General features: G+C 39.7%; 1 protein-coding gene across 1 annotated transcript in view; it reads left to right on the plus strand.

The window, feature by feature from the left end:
* Window positions 1–542: 542 nt before the first annotated feature.
* The window catches only part of LOC5572885, a 136,337-nt gene continuing 108,904 nt past the window's right edge, over window positions 543–27,975 (plus strand). Inside the window, exon 1 of the mRNA XM_021840497.1 lies at window positions 543–1,580. Coding sequence (XP_021696189.1) covers window positions 1,381–1,580 — 200 coding nt within the window. The 5' untranslated portion in view covers window positions 543–1,380. The remainder of the gene's footprint in view (window positions 1,581–27,975) is intronic.

Below are 27,975 nucleotides of genomic sequence, written 5' to 3' on the forward strand. Positions count from 1 at the left end.
TTAATAAAACTAATAAGGGTTTCAAATAATACTAGATGAGATTCTGTAAGAATCTTACGAAAATTTCTGATAGAATTTAGAGAACGATTTTTATAAAATCCTGGACAACGGGCTCACAGAACTATGCGTAATTTTAAAGCAGGGTATCACAATTCTCACAGAATTATGAAAATTATGACATAAGCAAATATCTATTCAAATTTCTCCAAACGAAATATTTATAAATTTTATTTCATCTTACCATTTTTTTTTAAATTGCTGCATTAAAAAAAAAGTTTGGCGCGCCGTACAATATTATTTCTGAGATTTGGCCCGCGGTTCAAAAAGGTTGGTCAGGCCTGTTGTAGAACCTAAACTGACGATAGATTTTGAAGACAATTGTATCAAGTGATATAACGTATGTTTGTCTGTGGCTATAACGTTCCCATATGAGCTTAGGCGCAGCAGCCAGCGCCGTTCAACCTTCCGCGCGCGCGATGTGTGAATAAGGAGCGGGAAATCAACCTTTGGATGTCGTCGTCGGTCGCGCGGTCGGTTTGAACCGTCACTACAGTCAGTCGCTTTTGCACCGCCGTTCGATCGCGATCATCGTTTTCAACTTCTTGGCTGCGAGTAATCCAATTCCGTACATTAATCCAGTATCGTGCATACGGCGCGCGGTTTGTTATCAACGTCAACATCAAAATTACGTTTGCGTGGTTCCGTGGTCCGGTTTGCGCGCGTCGTCCGCCTCTAGAGGGCCAGTGGGCCGAGGAGAAAAAAGGTGTTAACGACGTGACGCGGAAAAGTGCGATATATGGGACGTGATGCGAGTGGAACGATTCGGTTGGTAGTGTAAGCTAAGCAGTAGCATGTGTGCATATGGAAGCCGTCCGTTGTTGGACGACCGTTAATGGGTTCAACAAATGACACCATCAGAATTCATGTTTCGGCGCGGTTGTGGATGCAATGAAAGGGTTCGACGGAATTAAAGCGTAGGCGCAGGTTGCCGAGGACAGCTTTCCAATGTGCGGTGGAATTGAGTTGCTGGCGTAATATGTGCGTTTTGGTGATTTTGACTAGTTGATATGCTAATGCTTGGGCATTCAGTTGAACTTGCTGGATTCTTTGAATTCGGATTGAATTTTTAATCCAGTTTTGTTGCAATCATTAAAACCTGCTGCTTCAAGGGAATTCTTTAAGTGCGTGACTGATTTGGGGTCGATTAGCAAGAAAGCAGCGATTTGTTCGGGAATATTAAAATGTGATGCGTTCCGTGGAAGGAAAACCGTGCGTGGGTGAAGTGCTCAAAACAAAAAATAAGGAGTGCAACCAAAGTGCGTTGAATTGCCATTTCGAAGTCAAAGTGTATTGGTTCGTGGTGGGTGGAGGCGTTGATTGATGATTACCTTCCCCGTAGAAGGAAACATGGCCCGGACGATGGTTGGGTATCTGCAGCGTAGAGGCAACCGGTTCCCATGCAGGAGACCACCTCAGCGCCTTATGACGTTGTCATCGTCGTCGTCGTTGTCTTCAGCATCCGATGGAGTTGAGCGGAGACGAACTGCTAGTGTCATCGCCAGTATGGGGCATCAATCAAGGTAATTATTGCACGTCGTTTGTTGGCGCTCTACGCTATTGTGTGGGCGTGTTGAAAAAAAAAGACAAATAGGGAGTGTACTATTTACATAAATGAGATGCTTACGGATATGTTCTTGTGTACATTGTAGACATCTTCTCAGCAAAACTCAGAGAAAGGATGAAACTGAATTTAAATTTATTCTATCCAAGAAAAAATAGAAGAGAAGTATGTGTGATTGCTTTTGATCACTTTATCTATGAAAAAAAATTGATGGTTGATTTGAGTATTTTGTACTTTTTAATTACGCTCTTAATGCTTTGTTTATTTGTTAAAAGATACGCGTGTTTCGACTATCACTTTCAATCTTTCTCGGTGTCAGTTTTCTCTATTGGAGAATTCTTTAATATGATAATCAATATTTCCAGAAAGACTATGACAAACAGTTACAAAAAAAAACAAATAGAAATACACACAATGTATAATCAATATAATGACTATAATGTTGCTAAACGAACTTATGTCAAAATGTTTATCCAATTTTAGGTATAACATGTCGGCGGAGTACAGGATCACACAGCGGAATACCAGCGAAGGATGTTCGGAATAGTTGAGTAGGAATTACTCGTGAGAACTACGATTTAATAGATACTTTATTCAGCGAATGAAAAACACGTCGCGCACGTAGTAGCGAACTTTTACTTGTGAGCTTTTCTCTCTAGCGAAGCACACACTATAAACAAGGTGCGTGCGCACGGAAGGTGCATACATCAAGGTTCGGCGAAAGAGGTACAAAGTATATTGATGTAAGAGGTGAACATTGTACCTTCCCACACTCCCCCTCAATGTGAACTCTCTTCACTTGAACGTTCCTCGTACAGCCCAAGCAGTTCGCAGAACTCTCGGTGCTTCACGGGACCCAATGGTTTAGTCAGGATGTCGGCTTGCATTTGGTCTGTCGGGCAATACTGCAAACGAACTTCTCCTCGATCACAAAGCTCCTTTATGAAACGCTCCTTTGTATCAATGTGTTTCGATCTCCTGCTTACCCGTTCCGAGTGAACAAACGCCAAGCACCCTTGATTATCTTCCATAATGATCGTTGGTTGCTTCTGAGTTTCACCCATGTCACAAAGAAGTTGTCTGAGCCACAAAGCCTCCTGGCACGCTTCACTGAGTGCCACGTACTCAGCTTCCATCGACGACAAGCTTACACATGGTTGACGACGACTGGCCCACATAATGCAACCTCCTCCAATCTTGAACAGAATACCGGATGTCGAGCGACGACTAGCAACATCGCCAGCCCAATCTGCGTCCGAGAAAGCGGTAAGACTTTGCTGTTGCTGATCTCCTCCAAGATGTAACTGGTAGCACCTCGTTAACTTCAAATATCGAAGCACACGCTTCGCCGCAGTCCAATCACAATCCCGGGGAGCACTGAATCTTCTTCCCAGAATCGCTGCACTTGCTGCAATATCCGGCCGTGCAACGATGGCCAAATAAAGCAGCCCTCCAACCAAACTACGGTATCCAGTTGGATCTTCGAACGGTTCACTTCTGTCCACCATCTTCACATATCCGGGGTCCATTGGCGACTTTGCCGTTTTACATTGTTCCATAGCGAAGGCTTTCAACAACTTGTCAATATAGTTACGCAGTCCCAACTTGAACACATTTCCTTCACGCTTAACTTCAACCCCCAGAAAATGTCGCACTTCTCCAAGAGATGTCAGTTCAAAATCCGTTTTCAACTTGTCGCATATTTTGTCGATCTCCGATTCGTCCGTAGACGCAATCAGCAGATCATCCACGTACACTATCAAAATCACTTTGGCACTTCCAATGTCCTTGATATACAAGCACGGGTCTGCCGAGGCAGCCTTGAACCCATTCTTCACTAAAACTTCATCCAATCGCCGGTTCCAGCATCTAGCTGACTGCCGCAGCCCATAGATGCTGCGTTGTAGACGACACACGAGATTTTCCTTCCCTGGAACGACGAAACCTGGCGGTTGTCGCATGAACACCTCCTCCTCGAGTGAACCGTACAGATAGGCCGTCTTCACATCTAGGTGACGAACGAGCATATTGCTCTTCGCCGCTATCGAAAGAAAGGTACGGAACGTTGATTGGCAAGTTACGGGTGCGAAAACATCTCCAACGTCAACTCCGGAGCGCTGAGCGTAGCCTTGGGCTACCAGCCTTGCCTTATGTTTTACGATTTGGTTCTCTTCATTCCTCTTCTCCTTGTACACCCATTTCGAACCAATAGCCTTCTTGCCTTCTGGCAACGGGACCAACTTCCAAGTTTTGTTCTTTCGATGAGATTCCAGCTCTTCCAGCATCGCTCCGCGCCACACAGGGACTTGTAAAGCTTCCTTGTGGTCGGCTGGACCTTCAACTGCACACGCGGCAAAACCTACGGCATATTCCAGGTCGTAATCTTCCAAATGACGTGGCTTTGCTCCAAGATTCGGTCTACCTGACCGACGAACTCTCGGACTGGAACTTGCTTCAGGTTCTTCGACTTCATCATCTACTTCGGCTTCATAGTAATCTTCGTCAGTTTCATCAAACACTTCTCCCTTCTCTTCTTTGAAGGGAATCAAATCGATCACTTCTTCTTTTTCTTTCACACTTTCAGTTTTCTTCTTCATTTCAGCCGATACTTCCACTGACGTCGACCCGTTGTCCATCTCGATGAAGCGAGCATCTCGGCTCACCGTGATCCGATCCGTCTCGAGATCCACGAAGCGATACGCCTTCTGCTCCATCGCATAGCCAACAAACGTTAGCTTTCTTGCTTTGCTATCCAGCTTCTTCCTCTTAGTATCCGGCACGTGGACATACGCTTGGCTACCGAAGACACGAATGTGGCTGAGATCGGGCTTTCTTCCCCACCAGAGCTCGTGAGGGGTTTTCTGGATTGACCTTGATGGCAACCTATTCTGGATGTATGTGGCGGTTAGCATTGCTTCGCCCCAGAAGCGCTTTTCCATTCCCGCATCGACCAACATACATGTCGCCATTTCCGTCAGCGATCTATTTTTGCGTTCGGCAACGCCGTTCTGTTGCGGTGAATAGGGGGCGCTGTATTGCGATTGAATTCCTTGCTGCTTATAGAAACTGCGGAGCTCTTTGTTAATGAACTCTCCCCCTCCATCGGATCGGATAACCGATGGCTTGCGACCAAAAAGGTTCTCAACCCACTTTACATACTCTTTAATGATCCCAGCAGCCTCGGATTTGTGTTTCAGGAGGTAAGTCACCGTAAACCGACTGAAGTCATCTGTTATGGTCATCGCGTAACGGTTTCCGCTCGGTGTCTCATTGTCCATCGGTCCACAAAGGTCTGTGTGGACGATGTCCAGAATACGAGACGACTTCCTCTCGACAACTGGATTGAACGGTAGCCTTGCCGATTTACTCTCCAAGCAACATTCACAAACTATTCTCAAACCGCAATCACTCACCTTGATTCCTGTAGCCAAGTCTTCCTTCAGAAGCCGTTCAGCAGCGGCCCAATCACGATGGCCGAGCCTTCTATGCCACTGATGCTGGCAGTCCACTTTATGCCGGTTTACCAACGCAGCCAACGACGCCTCTGCTGCACGAAGGTAATACAAACCACCATGTCGAAATCCAGTGGCAACAACAGCACCACCAGCAGCCACAATTTCACATCCGTCATTATCGAACGATACACGGAAGTTCTTCTGTGCCAATTTTCCAACCGAAATCAAACTTGTGGAGAGTCCTGGCACGAATTTCACCTCATTCACTTCAATTTTCATGGTTTCGCCGGAACCGTCAACACCAAACACTACACCACTTCCTTCACCCAGGATTTGGGTTTTCTTGCCATCTGCCATCGTGATAAATCCACCCGAAAATTCCTCCAACGAATCGAAAAACGAACGATCGTTGGTCATATGCGCGCTGGCGCCACTGTCAATGACCCAACTGCACGATTTCCCATCACCGACGACAAAAGCAACCCCTCGCGATTCACTCTGGGCAGCTTTGGCTTTACCGGATCCACTACCACTTGCACTGGACGAATCCCCTTCCTTCTTCTGAGTGGCCAGAAACTTCCGGCAATTTCGTTTGATATGGCCGGCCTTCTTGCAGAAGTGACAAGTGCGAAAATCACCAGTCGACTTGCCTTCCGCGGATCGCATTGCCTTTTCGATCTTAACAGATCCACTACCTTTTCTCTCGAGTTGCCGATTATACTCATCAACGAGCTTCGACTTGACGACATCAAGCGAGATGTCATCGTCAGACCGACTGTCTAGCGCGGTAACTAAACCGTCGTACGAAACCGGTAGGCTCCTGAGCAGCATACAAATTTTAGTGTCCTTGTCCAAAGTTGTACCGGCTGCATCAAGGCGATCGAATAAATCATCAAACTCGCGCAAATGATTTTCGATATTTCCGTTTTCGGCGAGATTCGACGCACACAGTTTCTTCAAAAGCGAAACTCGAACGGACCGAGTCGTCTTTTGATGATAACTTTTCAAAGCGTTGAACGTGTCGCGCGCGAAAACACAGTTCTTAACGAGCGACAACTGGCTGTCTTCCAGCAACAAAATAATCGTCGCTTTAGCCTTACGATCGTTCTTCTTCCACTCTTCGGTGCGGCCTGCTTCGTCGGGGAGAGCATCTTCGACAATGCCCCACAAATCATCCCGAGCCAAAAGCATCTCCACCCGCACTTTCCACGTTTGCCAGTTGCAACCGTTCAACTTGGCGATCGAAAATTTTGCCTCACTCATCGTCACCAACACACTGCGTACGGGGTGAACAAATGCAGTTCCCCTCTTCTCACTTGCAATACTGTACCACTTTCGCTTTTCACACCAGCAGACTTGCCGGCCGTTTTCTCACCAATACACGCACACTTTTCCCCGTCGCTTTCGAACGACGCTTGCCCTGCCGATGCAGTGGCGAAGTCCTAAAAGCACTATTCGGCTCTTCCCGGCCGAATCTTCCAACTACCGAATTAATTCCTTCTTTGGCCACTTGCTGGGCCCAAAACCTGTCGGCGGAGTACAGGATCACACAGCGGAATACCAGCGAAGGATGTTCGGAATAGTTGAGTAGGAATTACTCGTGAGAACTACGATTTAATAGATACTTTATTCAGCGAATGAAAAACACGTCGCGCACGTAGTAGCGAACTTTTACTTGTGAGCTTTTCTCTCTAGCGAAGCACACACTATAAACAAGGTGCGTGCGCACGGAAGGTGCATACATCAAGGTTCGGCGAAAGAGGTACAAAGTATATTGATGTAAGAGGTGAACATTGTACCTTCCCACATAACAGTTTTAAAATTGATTGTCTCAAATAACTTTTACGAAACGCCTTTTCATTACGCAACTGTTTTGAGTTGCGTAATGAATCAATGCGCAACAATTTTTCAGAAACTCGCCTCTCACGCCGAGGACCTGGGATCGAATCCCATCCCCGACATAGTCACTTATGACGTAAAAAGTTATAGTGACGACTTCCTTCGGAAGGGAAGTAAAGCCGTTGGTCCCGAGATGAACTAGCCCAGGGCTAAAAATCTCGTTAATAAAGTCAAACCAACCAACCAATTTTTCAGAAATTGTAAAATAATGGTTAAAACTCATTCTTCAAACCATAATAAAGAAATTTGCTGAAGAGAGAAATTCAATCCGACGGATAGCAGAAAAGATATTCATGAGTTTGTTTGGTATTATTTAGCTTAACATTGGATTAGGGTAGGTGTACCAGTTATGGACATAGTGGTTCCCTATTTCGCCATACGTGATTACTTGAATGTCTTCAAATTTTGAAAACTTTTGTATGTTTTAGTAGTTAGATTTAAGATATATATTGATGTTAAAACATTCAAAAAGATTTGAAATGTGAAAGTTATCAAAATCAAATAGAGATGCACTATGGTCGTAACTGGTACACTTTCCCTATAACCCTGCAAACATGTACAAAAAACCCAAACAAAATTATCTCAAAAGGGATTTGTTTCTTCAGCAACATCCTTCATTAAAGTTTGAAGAACGAGTTTTCAATATGGGATGATAGGTTTCTACTGACATTACAGTACAAGCGTGTTTGGAATCTCAAAATTTCTCCGTAGTAATTTTCATATAAACATACATTGTTTTTGGACCACCTTTAAATCACTACCTGGAAAGCTGAAAATTTCACAGAACGCTATGTTTATGGTAAGGATGGTAAGATGCATATACACTGCGGCTAATTTCTATAGCCGCACCTTTTTTTCGTACCCCTTGCGATGCCTATGGTGTAATCAAAGTCCTTAACGGCGTGTGTCTACTAGTGTGAGTGAAACATTTGTTTTCCATATGTTGTGTTGATCATGTGCTCGATGTATACGTTGAATACTAGTGTTTTCAATAATTTGGCCGTCTATATTCTATAGCCGCGCGTGGAGTTTTCTTCGTTCAGTTAGATTTTTTCTAAACAAACTCGATCCGATTGTTCAAAAATGCCGAAAGGAAGTGTTTTGAGTGAGAAAGAAAAGGGAATGATTGAAGCTTTCAATCGGGAAGGTGTTTCATATCGTGAAATTGGAAGGAGACTCGGAAGATCAGATAAAGTGGTGCGAAATTATTTGAAGGATCCGGAAAAATACGCAACAACTAAACGTAAGCCGAAAAAGTCGAAGCTGACGTCTAGGGATAGACGAAGTATTGTGAAACTGGCGTCTAATTCCACCATATCACTGTCTAAAATTAAATCTACCTTGAATCTTCCTGTTTGCAAGGAAACAGTTCGTAAAGTTTTGCATACCAGTCCCGATATAATTCGGGCAAAAATGAGTAAGGCACCAAATCTAACACCAATGCACAAGGAAAAACGTCTGGAGTTTGCCAAACTCAACATGGCACGGCAATGGGACACGGTAAAAACATTTGAATTTTTTATTTCTTGAACAGATTGATGTAATTATATTTTGATCAACTGATAATCATTTTGTAATTTGTTTTTCAACTGTAGGTGATCTTTTCTGATGAAAAGAAGTTCAACTTGGATGGTCCCGATGGATTTACTGGTTATTGGCGAGATTTGCGGAAGGAACCACAGTACTTTTCCAGACGTAATTTTGGAGGAGGATCTCTGATGGTTTGGCTCGGCTTTTGTGCTACCGGAAAATTGAATTTAGCATTCACATCTTGTAAGATGAACTCGGCCGATTACATGGAAGTACTGAACAGCTGTTTGCTCCCGTTCAAGGCAAAGTACCGTCGCAAAAAGTTCGTGTTTCAGCAAGATAATGCTAGTATTCACACTAGTTCGGCTACAAAAGCCTGGTTTGACAGCCGGAAAATCGAATTATTGTGGTGGCCAGCTCGTAGCCCGGACCTTAATCCAGTTGAAAATATCTGGGGAATCCTGGTTCGACGGATCTATGCAGACGGGAAGCAGTACAATAGCGTTGCAGAGCTCAAAGTGGCAGTTTCGGAGGCGTGGGAGAATTTTGAAATGGGAATTATAAAGAACTTGGTCGGAAGTATGCCCAACAGGATTTTCCAGGTTATCGAGCGTGCTGGAGGGCCAACCGACTATTGAAGTGCTGGAAACATTCCGATTTTAACCTGTATCCATATAAGAAACAGGTGCGGCTATAGGAAATAGCCTCTAAGTTTAATATTTTTTTGCCATAAGTGGTACTATAATGACATAATTTGAATTTTGTTATGATTTTTTTTGTTGAATACATTTATTTCTAAACATGCTACAGTATGATGTTTCATTTTATATCCAGTTCATGAGTTACGCCGAAAATGAGTGTGCGGCTATAGAAAGTAGTCGCAGTGTAGGAGATTGGATTTTTAAACATTTTTAACATTTGAATCGCCCTAATGCACATGCAAGTGCTCAAAAGAAAACCAAACTGAGAAGTAGACTCTTGTCGTGATGTCAGAAAGAAAAAGAAATTGATGTTGCATATTAAAAATTTGTCCAAACAGGGTTAATTGTTATACACTCAAAAAAACAATTTTTCGCAAAACTAAGGCAAAACGTGACATTTCCATAACTTTTCCCGCAATCATTCATATATCGCTAAGTTTTTTTTTTAAGACACCGACACGTTAGTGCTTCGAATGGATGGTTATGTCTTTTGAAGGAAGCATGTGTGATAATATATAAAGCAGTGCTTCCCAACTGGTGGTCCGCGGACCCCTAGGGGGGGCGTGAAGCCTTCTCAGAGGAGCCGTGAAGCCGTTTGTGAAGTGAGGTTTTTCAGTATCGTTTAACCTGTGATATATCGATTCACATTTCAATGTGAATTTATTGAAAACCAACTAAATTTATGTGATTTACAATTGTGCTTATTGAAAATTTAAACATTCTTGTTTTCTTGCATATAAAATTCTTGACATATGTACGATTTCCCTTGGGCAGTGTCCATTTATTACAGTACGCTCAAATTGGAAATGTTTGATCCCCTTCCCCCCTCCGATATTTCTGGAAAAATCCTCAGGAGTTCTTGAAGCACAATCGATGGAATTTGTGTAATTCAAAATACTTCACGTATTTTGTCCCCTCTTGTGAGAATTATGACATATGGCTGTAGTAGCCACTCTTCTAATTTTATTGAGAAGATTCTTGACAGTTATCCGACAAGCTGACGTTCCATGAGAATTTTTTTACATGAATCATAATGGACTATGAAGTCTATTAGCAAGTGTCTAAAAATTCGCAGAAGCCGCCAAAGTTGACAATTTCTCCAGAAAATATTTCGGCAAAAATATCTTCATGGACTCTGGTGAAATCATATCGAGATATCCGAGGAAATTTTTAATATTTTTAAAAACTTCTGAAACGATTCTCGAGAAATATTTGACACTAATTCCTGTGAAATTCATTGACTGATCCTTTAGAAATGTTCCTTAAAAGATTGTTGTTAGTACCTGGATATATTCGCAATAGAATTTTACAGATAACTATAGCATCCAGATGTTATCTTTATGTGCCCTTATTGAGAATTTTTGACACGATTCTCCGGTATTCAATTTGACCTTCATATTAAATTGCATTTAATTCAACTGATACAAACAGAATGAGCAAATCCTTTGTTTTCAAACATTTTGATTTCAAGTAGGGTGATGTGCTAGTATCCATCGTATTAAGCTTTGATCAGTGAAAACCTGCAATTTTCCCAGCATTGCAGTGAATGATGCTGATGCAAACCGATGCCAAACAATTCTTTCCCAAAACGGCTTTCGCATTGTACAATAAGATTTTGATAAATCTTGATCGTCTTTTTGGAAATAAGGCAATGAAGTTGCATCTAGTTGTATTCTCAATCCATCGTATTGTTTTCATTTCTGTCGCAATCAGTTTCAGATTCGTCTCACAACTTACGGCTCACTGTGATATAGTGCGTGGTAAAAATACAACGCTATTATAAAGTGTTTACTAGAATATATATATCTACAGGCATCTCCCTCCATTCCTTCAGCAAGATGAAATATATTAATTTCCTTTAAAATGTCTTGTTCACCATCAAGATTTAGCTCAAACATATAAACGCAATTCCTTTTGACCGAACAGTCATGACATTTGCTCACAGTGCAGCGAATAGAACACATTCAAAGGAATCGTTTTTTACGCCGAGCGTCGCACACACATTGATGCGCACAAGCTTTTTTTTCTCAGTACGACGGATTGAAATTTGTTTACATTCTCAATTTCACGCGGTCGTTGAGGAAATTTCATAGAATTTCGTGAATTATAGAAGTTTTACGGCATGTGATTGGAATGAAATCCTCCAGTGCAGCTTTTCCATAGTGAAAATAATTGCCCGGCGAAGTAAGTCACACAGGGGGCGGGAAGAAACTTGTATCATAAAGTGGTGTGACTGGTGTCGATCGCTAAGCATTTATTTCAAATCGTGTTCGTCCATGCGATTTCGGTGAAAAAGTGCAAAGTGGATAATTGAGCTGAAGTTATTTATCGAAATACAGTTGTTTTATTGCATTTTTGGTAAACAATTGTACGAACTATAAACAGCTTTCACAAAATTACACAAGAAGAATGAAACCCTACATTAATTTCCAGAGGTGCGTGGAATATTTGTAGAACTTTAAAGAGGGCCACAGCTTTAAAAAGGTTATGAATCGCAGATATACAAATTTTGCAGTTTTTTTTTCGATCATCGTTGCCATACGAAAACAATATGCCTTTGACAGTTTTCCTTTTTGAGGCTGATTTGTTACTGACAAGAAAAGGAATCGCCTATCTCGAGGCGTGGAAAATGTCTTCCCAGAAATGCTCCACAAAAAAAAACATTTTTCTGATCGCAGTAGAGTAAGGTGGGGCAAAAGTTCGACCTTAGTGGTACAATCAGAGTTTCCAGGAAAATAATAGCAGATGAAACAAAACAAATAGCATACAGCGAACCTTCAACATATTGGCTATAACTCTGCTGAACAAACTTGTGTGAAAATATTTACCTATTTTTAGTTATAACAGTTTCAAAATTGATTGTCTTAAACGAACTTTTGCCCCACCGGTGGGGCAAAAGTTCGAATCTATTGTGGGGCAAAAGTTCGTTGGCTAAAACACAAAATATCAATACTTTTATGCCAGGCATACTTTATACCAGCCGTAAACTTATGTTTGCCGAAAAATACACACTAAATTTTCATCAAAAAAATGCCCAAAACAGAGTTAATTGTAATACACCCAAAAAATAGCAGTTTTTCGCAAAACTAAGTGAAAATGTAAAATTTTTGTGACATTTTTCGCACGATCAGGCAAATTTCGCTAAATTTGAAGATAATATGTAGATTTCAGGAAATTTGAAAAATTTTCCGTGGGTTTATACATGGGTCGAACTTTTGCCCCGCAGATTCGAACTTTTGCCCCGCTATGGGCCAAAAATTGATTCCAACTATTTATGGAAAAACTAATACACGTCAAAGCATCCTTATAATAGGCCTAGAAACGCCCTTACATAAAATATTGAAAAATATTTTATCTTCATTTGGTTCCATGCATCGAAAGTTTGACAAAATATTACAATATTTACGTCGAAAAACAACAAATAGCCATAACTTTTCCAAATCTTAATCGATTTTTATGATATTTGGAGTGAAAGTCTCTTACTTGAATAGCATTCGAACCACCATGACATTTCTAAGTTTTGATTTGATTTGAGCTAGAAATCTTAAAAAGAAACTCTTGCCCCACTCAAACTTTTGCCCCACTTTATTCTACGCAGTTGAGAAGGAATGTCATTTCAAAGGGGGCTCTCTGTAGGAAATTTCCCGAACCATACAGTCAAGGAATTTGATTACTTTTCTTGAGTGAAACAGCATACTTAGCTTTAATAATAAAAGATCCTTAATAGGCAAGATTCGAATCGACGACCCTTAACATGATATTGCTGAATAGCTGCGCGTTTACCGCTTCATCTATTTAGGCCTCTTGTGGTGTTAATGGCTAGTTAGAATGCCGATCCGATCAAGTATATGTCGGATAGGAAATTGTTCTCGACTTTCCAAAGTGAGTACCGTTTTATCTCAAATTTCATACATGACTCATATTCCGAATAGTGGCGATTTCAAAAGTAAGAACTATTATTTTCACAACTTGGTAATGACTCATAGGAAAATTGAACAGCCTGTGAAGATATTTGAGTGGTTATCTTGAAATATCGCGTCAAAAAGTCGTGTGTTTGGAATAAGAGTAATGTTCGGAATTTGAGACAAAACGGTATCTTCGTATATTTGCCCCACGCTTAAGCTTGAGCGGCCATGGTTGTTATCAACTTTTGTCAGATCAGCAGTATTAACACAAGGAACCCAATCAGATGACTTGTTATAACTAGCAGGCTCCCTCAGTGTGTTAGGTCTGGTGATCTTCTTATTTTTAGGCAACAATGGCACACGTCACGTCAAAATGCAGTGTGGAAAAGGGGTAGGAATAGATGTTGCATTGAATCTTGCATCTCCACATTTGATCGAAGCGTTTAAACATGATTTATTTGTCTGCCTTCCATAGCGCCCACCATGGCGAGAGAGTCCGCTTCCTCATTACCCAGATTCAAGTAATGTGAAGGGACCCAAACCAACTCAGAGTAGATCGTATTTCGTGGCGGAATGTTTGACTTGCCTCATTGATAAAACTGGAAGGGGAACTTCTGGAAAAAACGGATTTACGGAAACAATTACAGCGGTCTTGTGTATAAAATTCCTCAAGAATGAAGCATAACCGTTAGAATAATATGTTGAGATATTTTTGCTGGACTAGATTTAACAACTTCTAAAGTTTCGTCAAAACTCTTGAAGAGTTAGTAGATCAGACTTATGAAATCCAAGAACGATAAATTCGGAATTCGGTGATTTTCGAACAATCACCATAGACTTAGTTGTAACAATACTGAACATAAATAAATGGCAACAAATTAGAAATTATCATCCATTTATGTCACGTTACCTAAAATGGGTTCGCTAGTTGAGACAAACCCCGAGTAAAAAGCCCATATGTCAAAAAGATGCTAATGTCGGCCTTGCACTAAACAAAGGACAGGAATCGATATGCTCATAGAATATACTAATAAAATTAAAAGGCTCTACAGATGAGGAAAAATAAAGAAAATAAGAGCCAAGTCCATTCTATGCAAAAACATAATTATTGAAGATTTCCGAAGATTGAGGATAGTGAAATAGAGGGCTCTGTTTGTTCCCCAAACACCACTTCTGTCAAATAGAGTTACGAAAGCCAGCGGCCTCCGGTTGGCAGCCAAGCGTGTTATTCAACCTTTTCTTTCGCGCTAGACATTTCCATTTATCCATCTCTGGGGGTGACATTTCCTGAGGGCTTACACGAGCCCGTAATTGTTGGAAACGATGGGTTCATAACGGCAGAGGGTGGGGGGATATTTAATATTTGTTTTTGTTATTATTTATTTCCTCGAGCATCGAGAGAAACATGCACCCGAGCATGCATTCGTCGGTCTGTCCGGATTGCTGCCGTGTTATTGGATGCCCATAGGGAACACCGATCGTCCACAATTGCAGTCAGATGACGAAAGCGTTGGCCGGGACGGACGGACCAAAGAAGAGCAAAAGATAAACATTCTCCAGACTCGTGAAGTCGTAGGCCGTCTGCTGAAGATGTTGGAGGAAGTCACGGAGGCTATCGTTCGTCTTCGTAGGTGATCATATTTACACACAATAACACCAACGATCGTCGTTGGAAGAACGATCATGGAAGCATAAAAAGGAAAGATAGAAATTGAATATTGTAGGAAGCCTCTTCCCTACCACCATTCCACCCAACACATTGAGGCAGTCAGAAATGGGCAATCCCGATGTTCGGAATCGACGCTTTTGGAAGGATAATCTTTCTAGACCAAACTGATTCGAAGTAATCTGAACCTACATTGTCTCACATATGGCAGTCGCTGCTAAGGAAATGCTCGACGACAATCTCCATAAAGCGATCGTCTCGAAGCGGAGCATATCGCCTCCCACTCGAAGGCGCGCACCGCTGATCGTAATTGTAAATTTCAATCCTATTGTTATTAGATTGGTCCATATAAATTGCCCTAATCCTTATGCGCCTCGGCGCGACGACGACGATGGTGAATCCCACACACGTGTGTAAGTTGCATCCCGAGCAGAAACGAATAACTTGCACTTCTCTAACATATTTGGTATTATACCATAATTATGTACTGTTCAGTAAATCAGGTACTGTGTACACCTTCATTTGACATTTTAATGGTTTTGGGAACAATTAAAAATACTGCATTGAGGTATTCGAAAGCTTAAAGTTATTGAGGACTGTTTGAGGTATTCAATTACTATTGAAAAAAAAAATATGTGGTGCTAGTTAATACTTTATTCAAATGATAAGTAATAAAAATTATCTACACCCGATTCTGTTTTTGAACTGTTTTTTTTTTAAACGGCCTTCCAAAAAAAGTTTCCATACATTTTTTCCCCAAAGCCTTATTTTTGCATGAAATGTCGATACAGTGGGATTCCGTTTTTGGCAACAAAGTTGAAATTTTCAGTTGCCAAAAACGGAACCGTACCAAAATCGGAACCCATATTTCAAATTTTATTTTTCAACTATTAATTTTGAAAACATCATTACTATGTTAATACATCATTTTTATGGAATCATAGGGCGTTGAGACTTCGAAAAGGTTCACTTCGAAGCATTTTTCCGAAGGGTTACACTATGCTATGAATCTATAGCCCCATCATGTTAAATCTGGAAAACGTTTTTCTAGTGGCGTTTATACGCCTCAACGTCTTCAATTATTTTTTAGAAGCTTTATGTATAATTTTTGTATAAGAGGGCCTTGTAAAACCAATAATCGCATAAGTGACTTTTATTGAAGAACTGGACATTTTCTTAAAACTATGAAAGAACACGAAAAAATATTTTTGTTTTTTTTAAAGAAGTATTTACGAAACAAAAGCGCTGGGTATTGCAAAACGGCATGAGCTTTTTTTTTCCTAGTGAAATGAACATTTAAAATCAGTGAAACTTTTGGACTTTAGCGAAAAATTTTGAAAAATTTGGTAAGTTTAGAATTGCTCATTCAATATATGTTTCTGATAAAGTAAAGCATTTTATAATGAATGGTTGACTGCATCAAAAGGGCAAACATAAACATGCGATAATGCATAAATGTGACTTGTTATTTTGTAGAATTCAATTTTTACTTGAAATAATTTTTAATTAAGCTTTATGTATGTTTTCCACCTACCTTATGAAATCAACTGAAATTTACAGGATCCTGTTATGAAACCTCAAGAACCTTAGAGGAATCTTCAGGTTCTCATAAGAAATCTACAGAAAAAAAAAACGCTTGAGCTCTGCAGCATCTTGTCAAGCATCCGTAGGATCTTGCGTAGAGTTCTCAGGATCTTGCTAAGGCTTTTGCTGCTTGGTTTTCCGCTGCGATGTTGCTGAAAATTCTCAAGAATCCAATGAAAAAATTAAAAGTTTATTATTATTAGGCTACCACTAGCACACCTCAAATTCCTCTGGGAACCTTTTCAAAATCTCCAAGCTTTCGCCGGAAAAAAATACTACTAGAAATTCACATTATCCCGCTTAAAATTTACAGGACGCCTTAGAGTTTATTAGGAATCACCAGATTTTGGACATAATTCTCCATAACCAATTATATACTCTAAGGATCCCTCAAGAAGCCCTCAGTGTCCACTTGGAATCTGTAGATATCCTCATGAATTCGTTAAAATTTCTGAAAAGTCCCACAAGAACCAAGGATCATTTAAAGATTCTTCAGGGTACAGTTAGGAAAATCATAGACTCAGCTCGTAAGGAACATTTTAATGATGTTGAGGCCCGTACCGTTGATTAACAATCTTATACAGAATTCTGGATCATCTCTTAACAAATCTAACGCCTTACAGAGTCTATAGAAAAGAGGGAACGTAGCTTTAAATAGTTGACGCAGAAAGACCAATATCACAGACAAAAAGTTAAAACATTCTCAGTCGTATTAATGGCACGCTTCAAAGATATTATCGAAAACAAATTGTAGTTTGGACTATCCGCATTTGTCATGTTATTTAATGAAATTTATTTAAAGGTATGATACACGATATTTTGCTGTACATATTTATATCTATTATTGCGGTGTGTTTTTACATGCGCAATGTACGTAAATCCATAATAATAAAGACAGTGAGTTAACAAGATGAGACAAAATTTATGATTGTTACTCTGTGTGAGTCATAAATTTTTTGTTGCTCTTATGTCGGTGCTGGTGCTTTGTTCAGACAAGCTGTTCCAAATCTGAAGAACAGTGTTTTTATTGTATCATCTACTGGCAGACTCATGTGGGCTGGTCACTCAATTAGAATGCCTTAGAAAAGAGATTGGTCTTTAGTTGAGATACTGGTGGAGATTATTGCCCTCATGAAACGTTGCCAATGCATGACCAATGACCATTCTGAAGTAAATAAGCGCGTACGCGAGTCCTTAGTAGTTGGTGAGATTTTGGGAAATATCGACGAAAATGGAGCTCTGAAATGTAATCAGTGTGAAGTTAACGTGCTATTCAAATGACTAAAGCAACAGACACGATAATATTTACAAAAATTTACAAATTTTAATGGTATTGAAAAATGTTGCCAAAAACGGATCCATTTTGTTGCCAAAATCGGGGGGTGCCAAAATCGGAGCATGCCAAAAACGGAGCATGCCAAAAACGGAGCATGCCAAAAACGGAACCCCACTGTATATGATGTTACTTTTTTGCACGGTTTTTGAAATTTTGGAATGAAAACTTTTTTTGCTCGGTACGCATCCCCCGTGCAAAAACAGAATCGGTCGTAGTATGGAATACCCTTTTTCTGTATTCAGCAGCCTAATTTCCATCTGCTCGGGATATACCACGCCAAGATCCATGCAGATGTCTGTCTCCGTCAGAAAGTCGACCTGGTCTGTGGGCGCGTACAGCAAAACTTCGCTCCTTTCACAACAACGTGACATGGCACTGGGGAGGACGTGGACATTTGTGTGATTGAAAAGAGATCACTTCACCCTGGCTGGTACTGAATACCCACGAAATGCACAAAATGCATTGCAGGCGATGTAAGAAAAGCAGTCGGTGGCCTGGATGTGTTGAGACCAGGGAAAAGCTGGAATTAATCAACCCCATTGTTCGGCGCAATTCGCTTGTACAGAGAGTGCCCGCCTGCACAAATCCATTCCTTATTGCGATCAGCAGACAGCGGATCATGATCATAAGAAGAGGACCAACGAGGTGAAAATTGTGCATGTGAGGATTTGCATTTTAAATCGATGACTCGGCACGGATCAATTCGAGTCCGTGTCGTTTTCGGGTTTGATCACCAACCGTTCACTGGGCCATTTCTGGGGTTGAAAGCATGCTTCGTAAGGATCATTCAAATGTTACGTAAAGCTATAAAGCTTTTGGCATCCTTCACTTCACGTAACAGCTTCAGTATGGAAAATTAAAATTTTTGTGAGAACCGTAATATTGTGCAAAACCTTCCCCTGCCTGTTGTATTACATAATATTTGAGCGATCCCTTATGAACGTATCAAGATATACGGAGCTTCTGGCCTTATGCCTACATGTTGATATGTGGTTTGTTTTCTCCAAGTTTTGCTTAAAATCCTATATTCTTCGAGGTTGCTAGTGCCTCTGTTTTGAAAAGCCGTAATTGGGTAAGGCAGCATCCATTTATTACGTAACGCTAAAATTGGAAATGTTTGACCCCCTCCCCCCTCCGTAAAGCTTTTTGTATGGAAATTTTAAAAATTTTGTACGAGTCGTAACGCTCGAGCCTACCTCTTCCCCTTCGAGCGTTACGTAATTTGTGGATGCCGCCTAAATTCAACTGCGGATTACTGTAAAATTAGCTCGTGGAGGATGAGATTACTTGGAAGCTCCAAAAATATGTAACGTAGCATGTATGCAACGCATAGCTCTTGATCAAACGATAACGTATTCAAAGTCTGTAGTCAGATGAGCTGTACCTTTCATAAATACTTAGGGGGAGATCCCCAAGTACTGGACACTTAAGCCACTAAATTCATAATTCGAAAAATATTGATTTTATGGGCTCGTGTTACCCATTTATGATTAATATTATCAGTTTTATTATTTTTATTTTTATTTTCAAATTTATTTTTGTACACTATAAAAATAAATTTGAAAATATAAATATGAATTTTGACATTGCATTTTGATGATATATTTTAGTACCAAATTGATCGATCTTGAAAGGTGGCACCCAATACCGGACACGATCTGGGAATACCTAAAATTCTGTAAATTTGAACATCATTGAATGTGTACACTAAAGGAATAGTTTATAATTACCAATTCAATGCATTTGCAACATTTACAAGAGTAATTTGAGTTTTTCTTAGTTTGCAAGATGCCTATGAAAAACCTCTTTCATATATGATGAAAAGTAGCACATTTTACGATGTTGTTTTGAATGTTCATTATTGTTAATTTTATTGCATGTTTGATACCGTGATCGACGAAACCCATGAAAAATGAAAGTATTTTGAGACACTGGTGCAATAATTACAATGATATCATATAACACTTATGATAACATATAAACTTTCTTTTCTACTAATACACCATCTTGATTGGACCATGATTTCTCAATGTTTCGACTTTGTCCGGTATTGGGTGCTGTCCAGCACTGGAGGATCTCCCCCTATAAATTTATGATTGCGAAGGTTAATGAAGAGTTGAGCAACAACAATCAACTTCGAGTGTTCAAAATAACTAGAATAATAAAACGCTGAGAGTAACTATAGTATAACGTTAGTGCAGTGCCATTATTTTGTGTAAATAAGCTATTAAGAAGCTCGCATTGGAAAGAAATACTAATTGCCTTACGCTTTTGCAATACACAGATGTATACAGTCAATTCTGCGTGACTCGATATTGGATAATATCTAGATACTTATAATAAAAAAGCAGATCAATTTTCTTGTAAAATTGCACTTCTTTATAGAACTTGGCAACGTAAATATGTTTTTTTTTTTTCAGTATCTATTGATATCGTATTAAGAGAACCTCACTCTAACTGTTGTCATTCGCGTCCAGTCACAATGCTGATTCAGTTTTTCAGCACCTCCGGCCACAGGCAACCGTCCACAGCGACATCAGCGTTAAATGTTGATGATGCAAATGTAATAAAATCTCGCCCAAGGAACGCAGCAATACCTTCCATTCGGTGCCACAAAACTGCTAAGTACCGCGTAAACGACGATGTATCACCTTTCAAATTTGATTCATACTGGCTGACTGGCGCGCCACAGGCGGCAAAGGTGGGCGATTTGCTGGTACTTATTGTAACACGGGACTCGACGGGAATCAGCTTTCCAAACTTCCCACACAGGGAGATACTTATTGACGTTGGATAACGTCTTACGGCAACATACTGGGGTACAATTTCGAAAAACGAAAAATCGCTCGCGTCACGAAAAGTGGTTAGATTTTGACTGTTAATAACTTACTAACGCCCGCATAAATTTTCAAGATTCTTGCACCAATCGATTGGAAATCTTTCTACGAACCTACTCAAATAATGAAAACTATTGATTTGCATGACTAAACTATTGAAAAATTGGTAAATATCGAGGCATGTCTTATTTTTCGTAAAAAAGCACATTTTTCTTGCTGTTATAAGGTTTTGACGTTTTGAAGTTTACATGTACCGTAATCCGGGGTAACATTGATCATTTTTTTGAATATTTCTTAAATATTTCGTTTGAAAATGCAAATGTTACAAATTTCATATTTTTAAAACAAGTACTGCTACCCATAGCTGGTGACTATATACTGCATTTTGTTTTTTTGAAAGATTTAAGCATGTTTAAAAAAATGTTTTAAGTTATTTTTTGATATTGCTGATATGGGGTAACATTGATCACCTTTATAAACAACGTTCGGTAATATTGAAAATATCGTTACTTACTTAAATCGTGGCCCCCGAAGCCGAATATGAAGGCCAAACTCTTACAAGTCATTTACTTTTTGAGTTATTTTAAAACTAAAAACATTTCGAACCACAGAATACGCCTAAAGGTAGGCAATTTCCTAAAGGAATTCTATATTCTTTTCAGTAATTCGTTAATGTTGCCTAATTGAACATACTTATGAAAGTTTTGACAACGGAATCGTTTTTGGCGATGCCATTTTTAGTAAGAACCGCATTTTCCTTGCTCATATCGTTTGCAGAACTTATGTGAGACATGAATCTTCGGTAGTGTCATCCTTAACGATTGAAATCATTGTTTCGAAAAGTTGATAAATTTACGCATAATGTAAACGTAATTTTCGCAAAAATCCTCACTTACATTAGCTTATGAATATAAGAAAGAGATGCACCATTCGTGATTTGGAAATATTCCATCAATATTTGATGATACGAACTTTTTACGACATGAGTCATTCCGATCAATTTTACCCCGCTGATCAATGATACCCCGGATTACGGTACCGTAATTTCGGGTGAAATTGATCATTTTTCATGGTTTTTCTTGTCTGTTTTCAATCATGTTGAAAATGCCAAACAACTGAATACAAGTACGACGGTTAGCCTCTTTGGCTCATGTGCCAAAATTGTATAACAAATGTGGTTTTAGTGCTAAAAATCATCCCTCAAATAGAAAATCGGGGAATCCCATTTCGGGGTGAAATTGATCACTTGTCAATGCGATTATTGTTATTTTTTTTAAACAACTCTACATAATGAATATGAGCTCCCTGAATCCGAATATGCTTGCAAAATTCTTAATTATGCAATATGTCAAGAAATAATGAATACACTCCCGTGCATAAGTTTGGGTTCACCCCCTAAAACACATACAAAAGTGTTCTGTCCATATCTCTGTGATTATACGTCCAATTGAAACTCTCTAAGTCGCATTCGAAAGGCAAAGAGTTATTCTTACTTCGTATGTATTTTTCCAAAAACTTTCTTTGAACTTTGTATACTAAATTTTCACTTAAAGTTGTGACATTTTTCAAAAAACACACTGAAAAATCATATCTAGTTTCCTCAGCATTGGGTACACCAAAATTTTAAATCAAAGTGTCATTAGAATCGTAATCTTATATTCTTTGAAGAGACCCCACGAAATTTTGGCGGAAAAATCTGAAAAGTATTCTAAATCAATGAAACAGTCATTCAAGTCATCGTGCAAAAGTTTGGGTTCACCCCTCAGTATGGTGTATCGTGCAAAAGTTTGGGTTCACCTGAACTTACTTAAATCTTTGAAATCTCAAACCAATCATGTACGCACCATTATTTGCGCTTAACAAAGATTTGAACTATTAAAATCGGTTGAAAAATGGCAGAGATATTGACAAAAATGATGTACGTGCGGCTCAGGTGAACCCAAAATTTTGCACGATTTGCATCATACTGAGGGGTGAACCCAAACTTTTGCACGATGACTTGACTGACTGTTTCATTGATTTTGAATACTTTCCAGATTTTTCCGCCAAAATTTCGTGGGGTCTCTTTAAAGAATATAAGATTACGATTCTAATGACACTTTGATTTAAAATTTTGGTCGACCCAATGCTGAGGAAATTCAATATGATTTTTCAGTGTGTTTTTTGAAAAATGTCACAACTTTAAGTAAAAATTTAGTATACAAAATTCAAAGAAAGTTTTTGGAAAAATACATACGAAGTAAGAATAACTCCTTGCCTTCCGAATGCGGATTAAAGAGTTTCAATTGGACGTGTAATCACAGAGATATGGACAGAACACTTTTGTATGTTTTTTTTGGGGGTGAACCCAAACTTATGCACGGGAGTGTAGGTAATTTCAAGAATTGTGATAAAAACGCCTAAATGTAGGCAATTTCTTAAGGAAATACCTGATATCTAACAGAAATTTAATTATTTCAACCGTATGAGCTAATTGGTACGAGTTTAGAAGATGAAATCGGGCTCGGGGATATATTTTAAGCATTCTTACAAACTTTACTTACTTTGAATAATGCCGTTGGTGTCGTCGCTATCTACATGTAAATGCATGCTAGAGCGATCAGAGTATCAATTTGGCAAACAAAGAGCTAAAACTAATCAGCAACAACTAACTAGAAAACTAATCAACCAAAATTATAATTGATAAATGAATAAATTAATTAATCAATTAATAGTTATAGATGAAGTGTCTCTGGTTGAAACTCTTTTACATCGAATGCATTGTTGTTACCCGTTTTGTTTGAAATTGTGCTGCAATTCAATTTAAGCGCGTTCTCCACGGATACGACGAGTCAGCTGGATGTCCTTCGGCATGATGCTGACACGCTTGGCGTGGATCGCGCACAGGTTGGTATCCTCAAACAAACCAATCAGTTAGGCCACTCGCTTCCTGCAGAACCATGACGGCCGAGCTCTGGAACCGCAGATTTGCCTCGACATTTCCTCGGAAAAAGTTCTTCATGGTGCGGAATTTCTTCGAGTATCAAGAGGAGATCATGCCAATCATCATGACTGGCGACTTTAACATCGATTTGAGCAAAGAGGCGAACATGGAGCTCGCGGACTTCATGGAGAAGTACCTCAACCTCAAACTGGATTCCGAACCTACCTTAACCAATCATAGTGGATCATGCGTGGACCTAACGTTCGACCGGACTATTTGTTTGGGAAGCAAGAGTTATCGCTCATGCTTCTTCTTCCATCCACCGAGTCTATCGGTGTTAAAGTGTTGACCGAACCAAACTTACACCACAGATTTTCTGTGCCAACACACAATGTCCATAATAGGTCAGAATTCGCATGCAACAAATAATATGAAAATTGATTGGATTTTTATCAGTAGAAATCTTTCATAAGTTTGTGCCGGTCTCAAGCCAGGATATAGATGAAGCTAACGTTATCCAACGTCAACTTGGCGGTTGTATCTCGGAAACAACCTCTTACTTTTTTCCTCGTCGTCGAAGTCCAAAGCTGTTGGAGTTATTGTTCGCGATTGCGAGGAACGATCACATCCTAAAAACCCGAGGCGCCATGCGGCTGCGAAGGAACACCGCTTTTAGAATCGGATCACGTGTGCTTCATTTGTGGACCAATACTTAACTCGGTTCGATTTACAAATTTTCCAATTCAATAAAATTGAAATCTTTCCGTTTTCTATTGCTGCTCGTGCCACCCACTGAGGCGGATATAATTGCATGAATAAGCGAGGGAACTTGTTAAATCCACTCGCTGATTCAATTTACGGCTGAGCACTATGGGCCAGAAATGGAAATTTTGTGATAAAATTCTAAGCACTTTACTTTAAAATCAACCTAAATGTAACATAAATTCAAATTTACATACAAAAATCGTTTTCTTTTTCTTCTTGGCGTTACGTCCCAGCTGAGACAGAGCCGGCTAGTCAGTTTAGTGTTCTTATGAGTATTTCAACAACCATTAACTAAGAGCTTGCTTTATCAAAGTTGCAAGTTTCGCATTCGCATGGGAGGTACGATGATACTCAATGTTCAGGGAAGTTACGGAAATTACCCTTACCTTCAGCATGGATTTGCTTTATAGCCGCGTACGTTACCACTAAGTTAAGGAAGACCTTAAACTCGTGTTTGAAGTGCTCACGATGCAGAGGTTAGATAGTGAAATAGATCAAACCCAAGATACTAACTAGAAAGTAATCGTGATATGTTTTGGAAAAAAATATGGCTATGTTAATATGTTTTTACTCTAAAGTTATGACCTTCAAATTCTATTTAATCCTCCGTAATTTTTACTCACTCTACGGATGTAGTTGACATCCATTGATACCTATTGTACTATCGAGTAATACAAATAGACTTTTAGACGACATATTGACAAATATCTATTCCATGTGGAGATGTTATGGTATTTGGACATCGACAAATCTAAACCTCATCAGTTATGGATGTAGCTATTTCGGTAGAGCCGGTAGATTTTAACCTTCACGTCCCAGACCTCCGACAAGGCATTTTAAAATAGCTGCCATTTAATCAATTTTCATTCGTTTATTTTTTGAACGCCCGAGGAACGTTTTTAGTATTGTTTTTACGTAAAAGTATGGAGCAACATTTTGATTCCACCTCCGAACAACTTGAGTAAAATTTGTTCATTACAATGTTACAATGTTCATTAAAAATTGCAATGGAAATTTCATGACATACTTTAGCGAAACATTTCAAGCAAATTGCCAAACAAAAACAGAATATGAGTCTATTCCGAATTTGAGACAAAATGGTTCATAAAATAAAATAAATCCAAAAAAACTATGGTGGGACTTCTGTGCCAAGTGCTCTGAAGTAGCCACAAGAGTAGCTTCAGAGTTCAATCTCGTTTTATATTTTTTCAATATCATGAAAGCCCCCTGTGGAAGCTATGCTACGTGCTCTAGATCAGTTGATATCGAGTTCTGTCTTGAAGTATTGACATGTTTTTGAGACGTCACTCTGGTATGTTTTGATCATATAACAGAAATATCTCCAAAGAAGCATTAAGAGAACTTGTGACAAATGTTCTTAGCGGCAACATCCATTATAACAATATTTATTCTTCGTTTATTGATATGTTCATTCCAATTCATGAAGATTGAGACATCGAACAGCATATTGTTCTGATAAAACGCAAGTCTCCCCATAGAGGCCATGGTGGAAGCTGTGCCTGGTGCTATGGAGCAGCCACATCAGTTGATATTGGATTTATACTTCATTTATTGACAGTTCTCAGAGTTCATAAAGATTGAAAGGTCACAAAAAACACGGCATCGCTCAAACGTCAAATAATAAAGTCGTGCATTGGTCCATTGATAAACCTCGACTCTCGCGAAGCAAGGCGCAACGTCGCCAAGTCCTGCTTTATGAACCGATGCACGAGTTCACTAATCTGACGTTTGAGCGGTGCCAAATTCACTCGTTGCCATGGTCACGTAAATAAAACGGCACCGCTCAAACGTCAACGGGTGAACTCGTGAACGGGTCCAACCGATGCACCAGTTCACTTTTTGACGTTTTAGCGGTGCTGTGTTATTTAGGGGACCATGGAAACTAGTGAATACGGAACCGCTCAAACGTCAAATTAGTGAACTCGTGCATTGGTCCATTGGTGATCTTCTGCAAGCCAACACATATGGACCAATGCACGAGTTCATTAATTTGACGTTTGAGCGGTGCCGATTTCACTAGTTTCCATGGTCACATAAATAACACGGCACCGCTGAAACGTCAAGTAGTGAATCAGTGCATAGGTCCATTGCCCCACGTTGCTCAGCATGCTTGGCACCAATATTGCGGCGCTCAATTTAATTCCACATCCAGCGGCGGCGGTAACGCGCAGAGAATATGCGCGCAATTCAAACGCAACCTCAAAATTCAAGTAGGCTTGGATTTTTTCATTCTTCTAGGACGCAAATGTTCCATATTAGCTAAATCTGAAATATTTGATGATTTTTATCATCACTGCGACTATATATCGACATTTTCATATAACCGCATTTCGTAGATTTTTCTTGCAGAGCAGAATACAGTGCGCCGAAAACTAAGAATGCACTCGTTCTTTAACCTTCCCGTCACTAGATCTAATTGTGTTCGTGAAGACATGTCCGAAGCATGTCGCGTCTATCTGACGGCAGGCAAAGTCCGGAGGCCAGTGGAAAACACAACGTTTGGGGAATTTCGGAAGCGATCTATCCCCGGGGAAAAATTTTTGAACTCGCGGAATACGATTAACAGAAGCTTTATTCAAAGTGATGAAAAATATACGTGATACTTCGGACGCGTACGTTTATAAACTAAAATATGTTGCGAACTTTCAGTGAGTCGTAATATAAAAAGTGTGTGCGTACGGCACGCATAGGTGAATATGGGTGTGTAACAGCGCAAGGTTCGATAGGAAGAGATACGCATTGCACCGTCCAACATATTCAATCAGTGTTATTTTGCATTTGACTTCAATGTATTGCGCGAAAGAAATAAGTTTAACTTTAGACGTGTCTTATGTTAGTATAAATTTGACTTCATCACTTCATGTTTTAGTTTTAGGAATATTGTCAGTGGCATGACCACTTTTACCTATTGACTTATAATAAATAAATAAATAAATAAATAAATGGAGGGTGGTTTCAAAACAAATCGAATGAAAATTGATGAAATGACAGATATTTGAAAATAACTTGTCGGAGGTCGGGGACGTAAAGGTTAACAACCTCAACTTTGACGAATTTTCTGTGGCCTAGATTATGAAAACACATACAAAAAGCTTCTTAGTTAGTCGTTGAAGCGAAGGAAGACGATTACTGTAGATTTGGTTAGATCTGGTTGAATGTAAAACACCATGGGGAAACACCATGCACTTGGTAGCGCTACTTATCCCATATCACACATGTTCTCAATAATTATAAATTCATATCAGATAATTTATTTTGGGCTTTTGTCGCGTAATTTTGATATTTGGCCCATAGTGCTGAGCCCAGAGGTACTTCAAAATAGGACCTGTGCTGCTCCACGTGTGGGCGTTTCAGAATACATGTCTGTACTTTGTTTTGAAGCCTATTACCGGCTGTCAGTCTAAAATCTGGCGAATGAAATCAGCGCACCAGCTTCAGCAGACTGAAGCAATTTGAAAGCTTCGAGTTCGTACGCCGTCAGGATTCTTTGTGATGGAATTGAAATGATCATGTCGAAATCGACTTCGGAGCCCTGACGACGACTTCGGCGAGGTGCGTAGGCAGATGACCTGACATGCAAACTCGAGCCTAATGTGGGTAGTGGGTTGATGTGGCGTGAATTTGTTAAACCAGAGGTTGCCAAACTTTATAAGATCGAGGCACCCTTAACAATTTTCCGTAAATGGCACTGGACACCAGTCTAAAAAACACTGAAGGCTAAAAAATGTATGA

Source organism: Aedes aegypti, chromosome 2 (genome assembly GCF_002204515.2).
Source record: "Aedes aegypti strain LVP_AGWG chromosome 2, AaegL5.0 Primary Assembly, whole genome shotgun sequence".
NCBI lineage: Eukaryota > Metazoa > Arthropoda > Insecta > Diptera > Culicidae > Aedes > Aedes aegypti.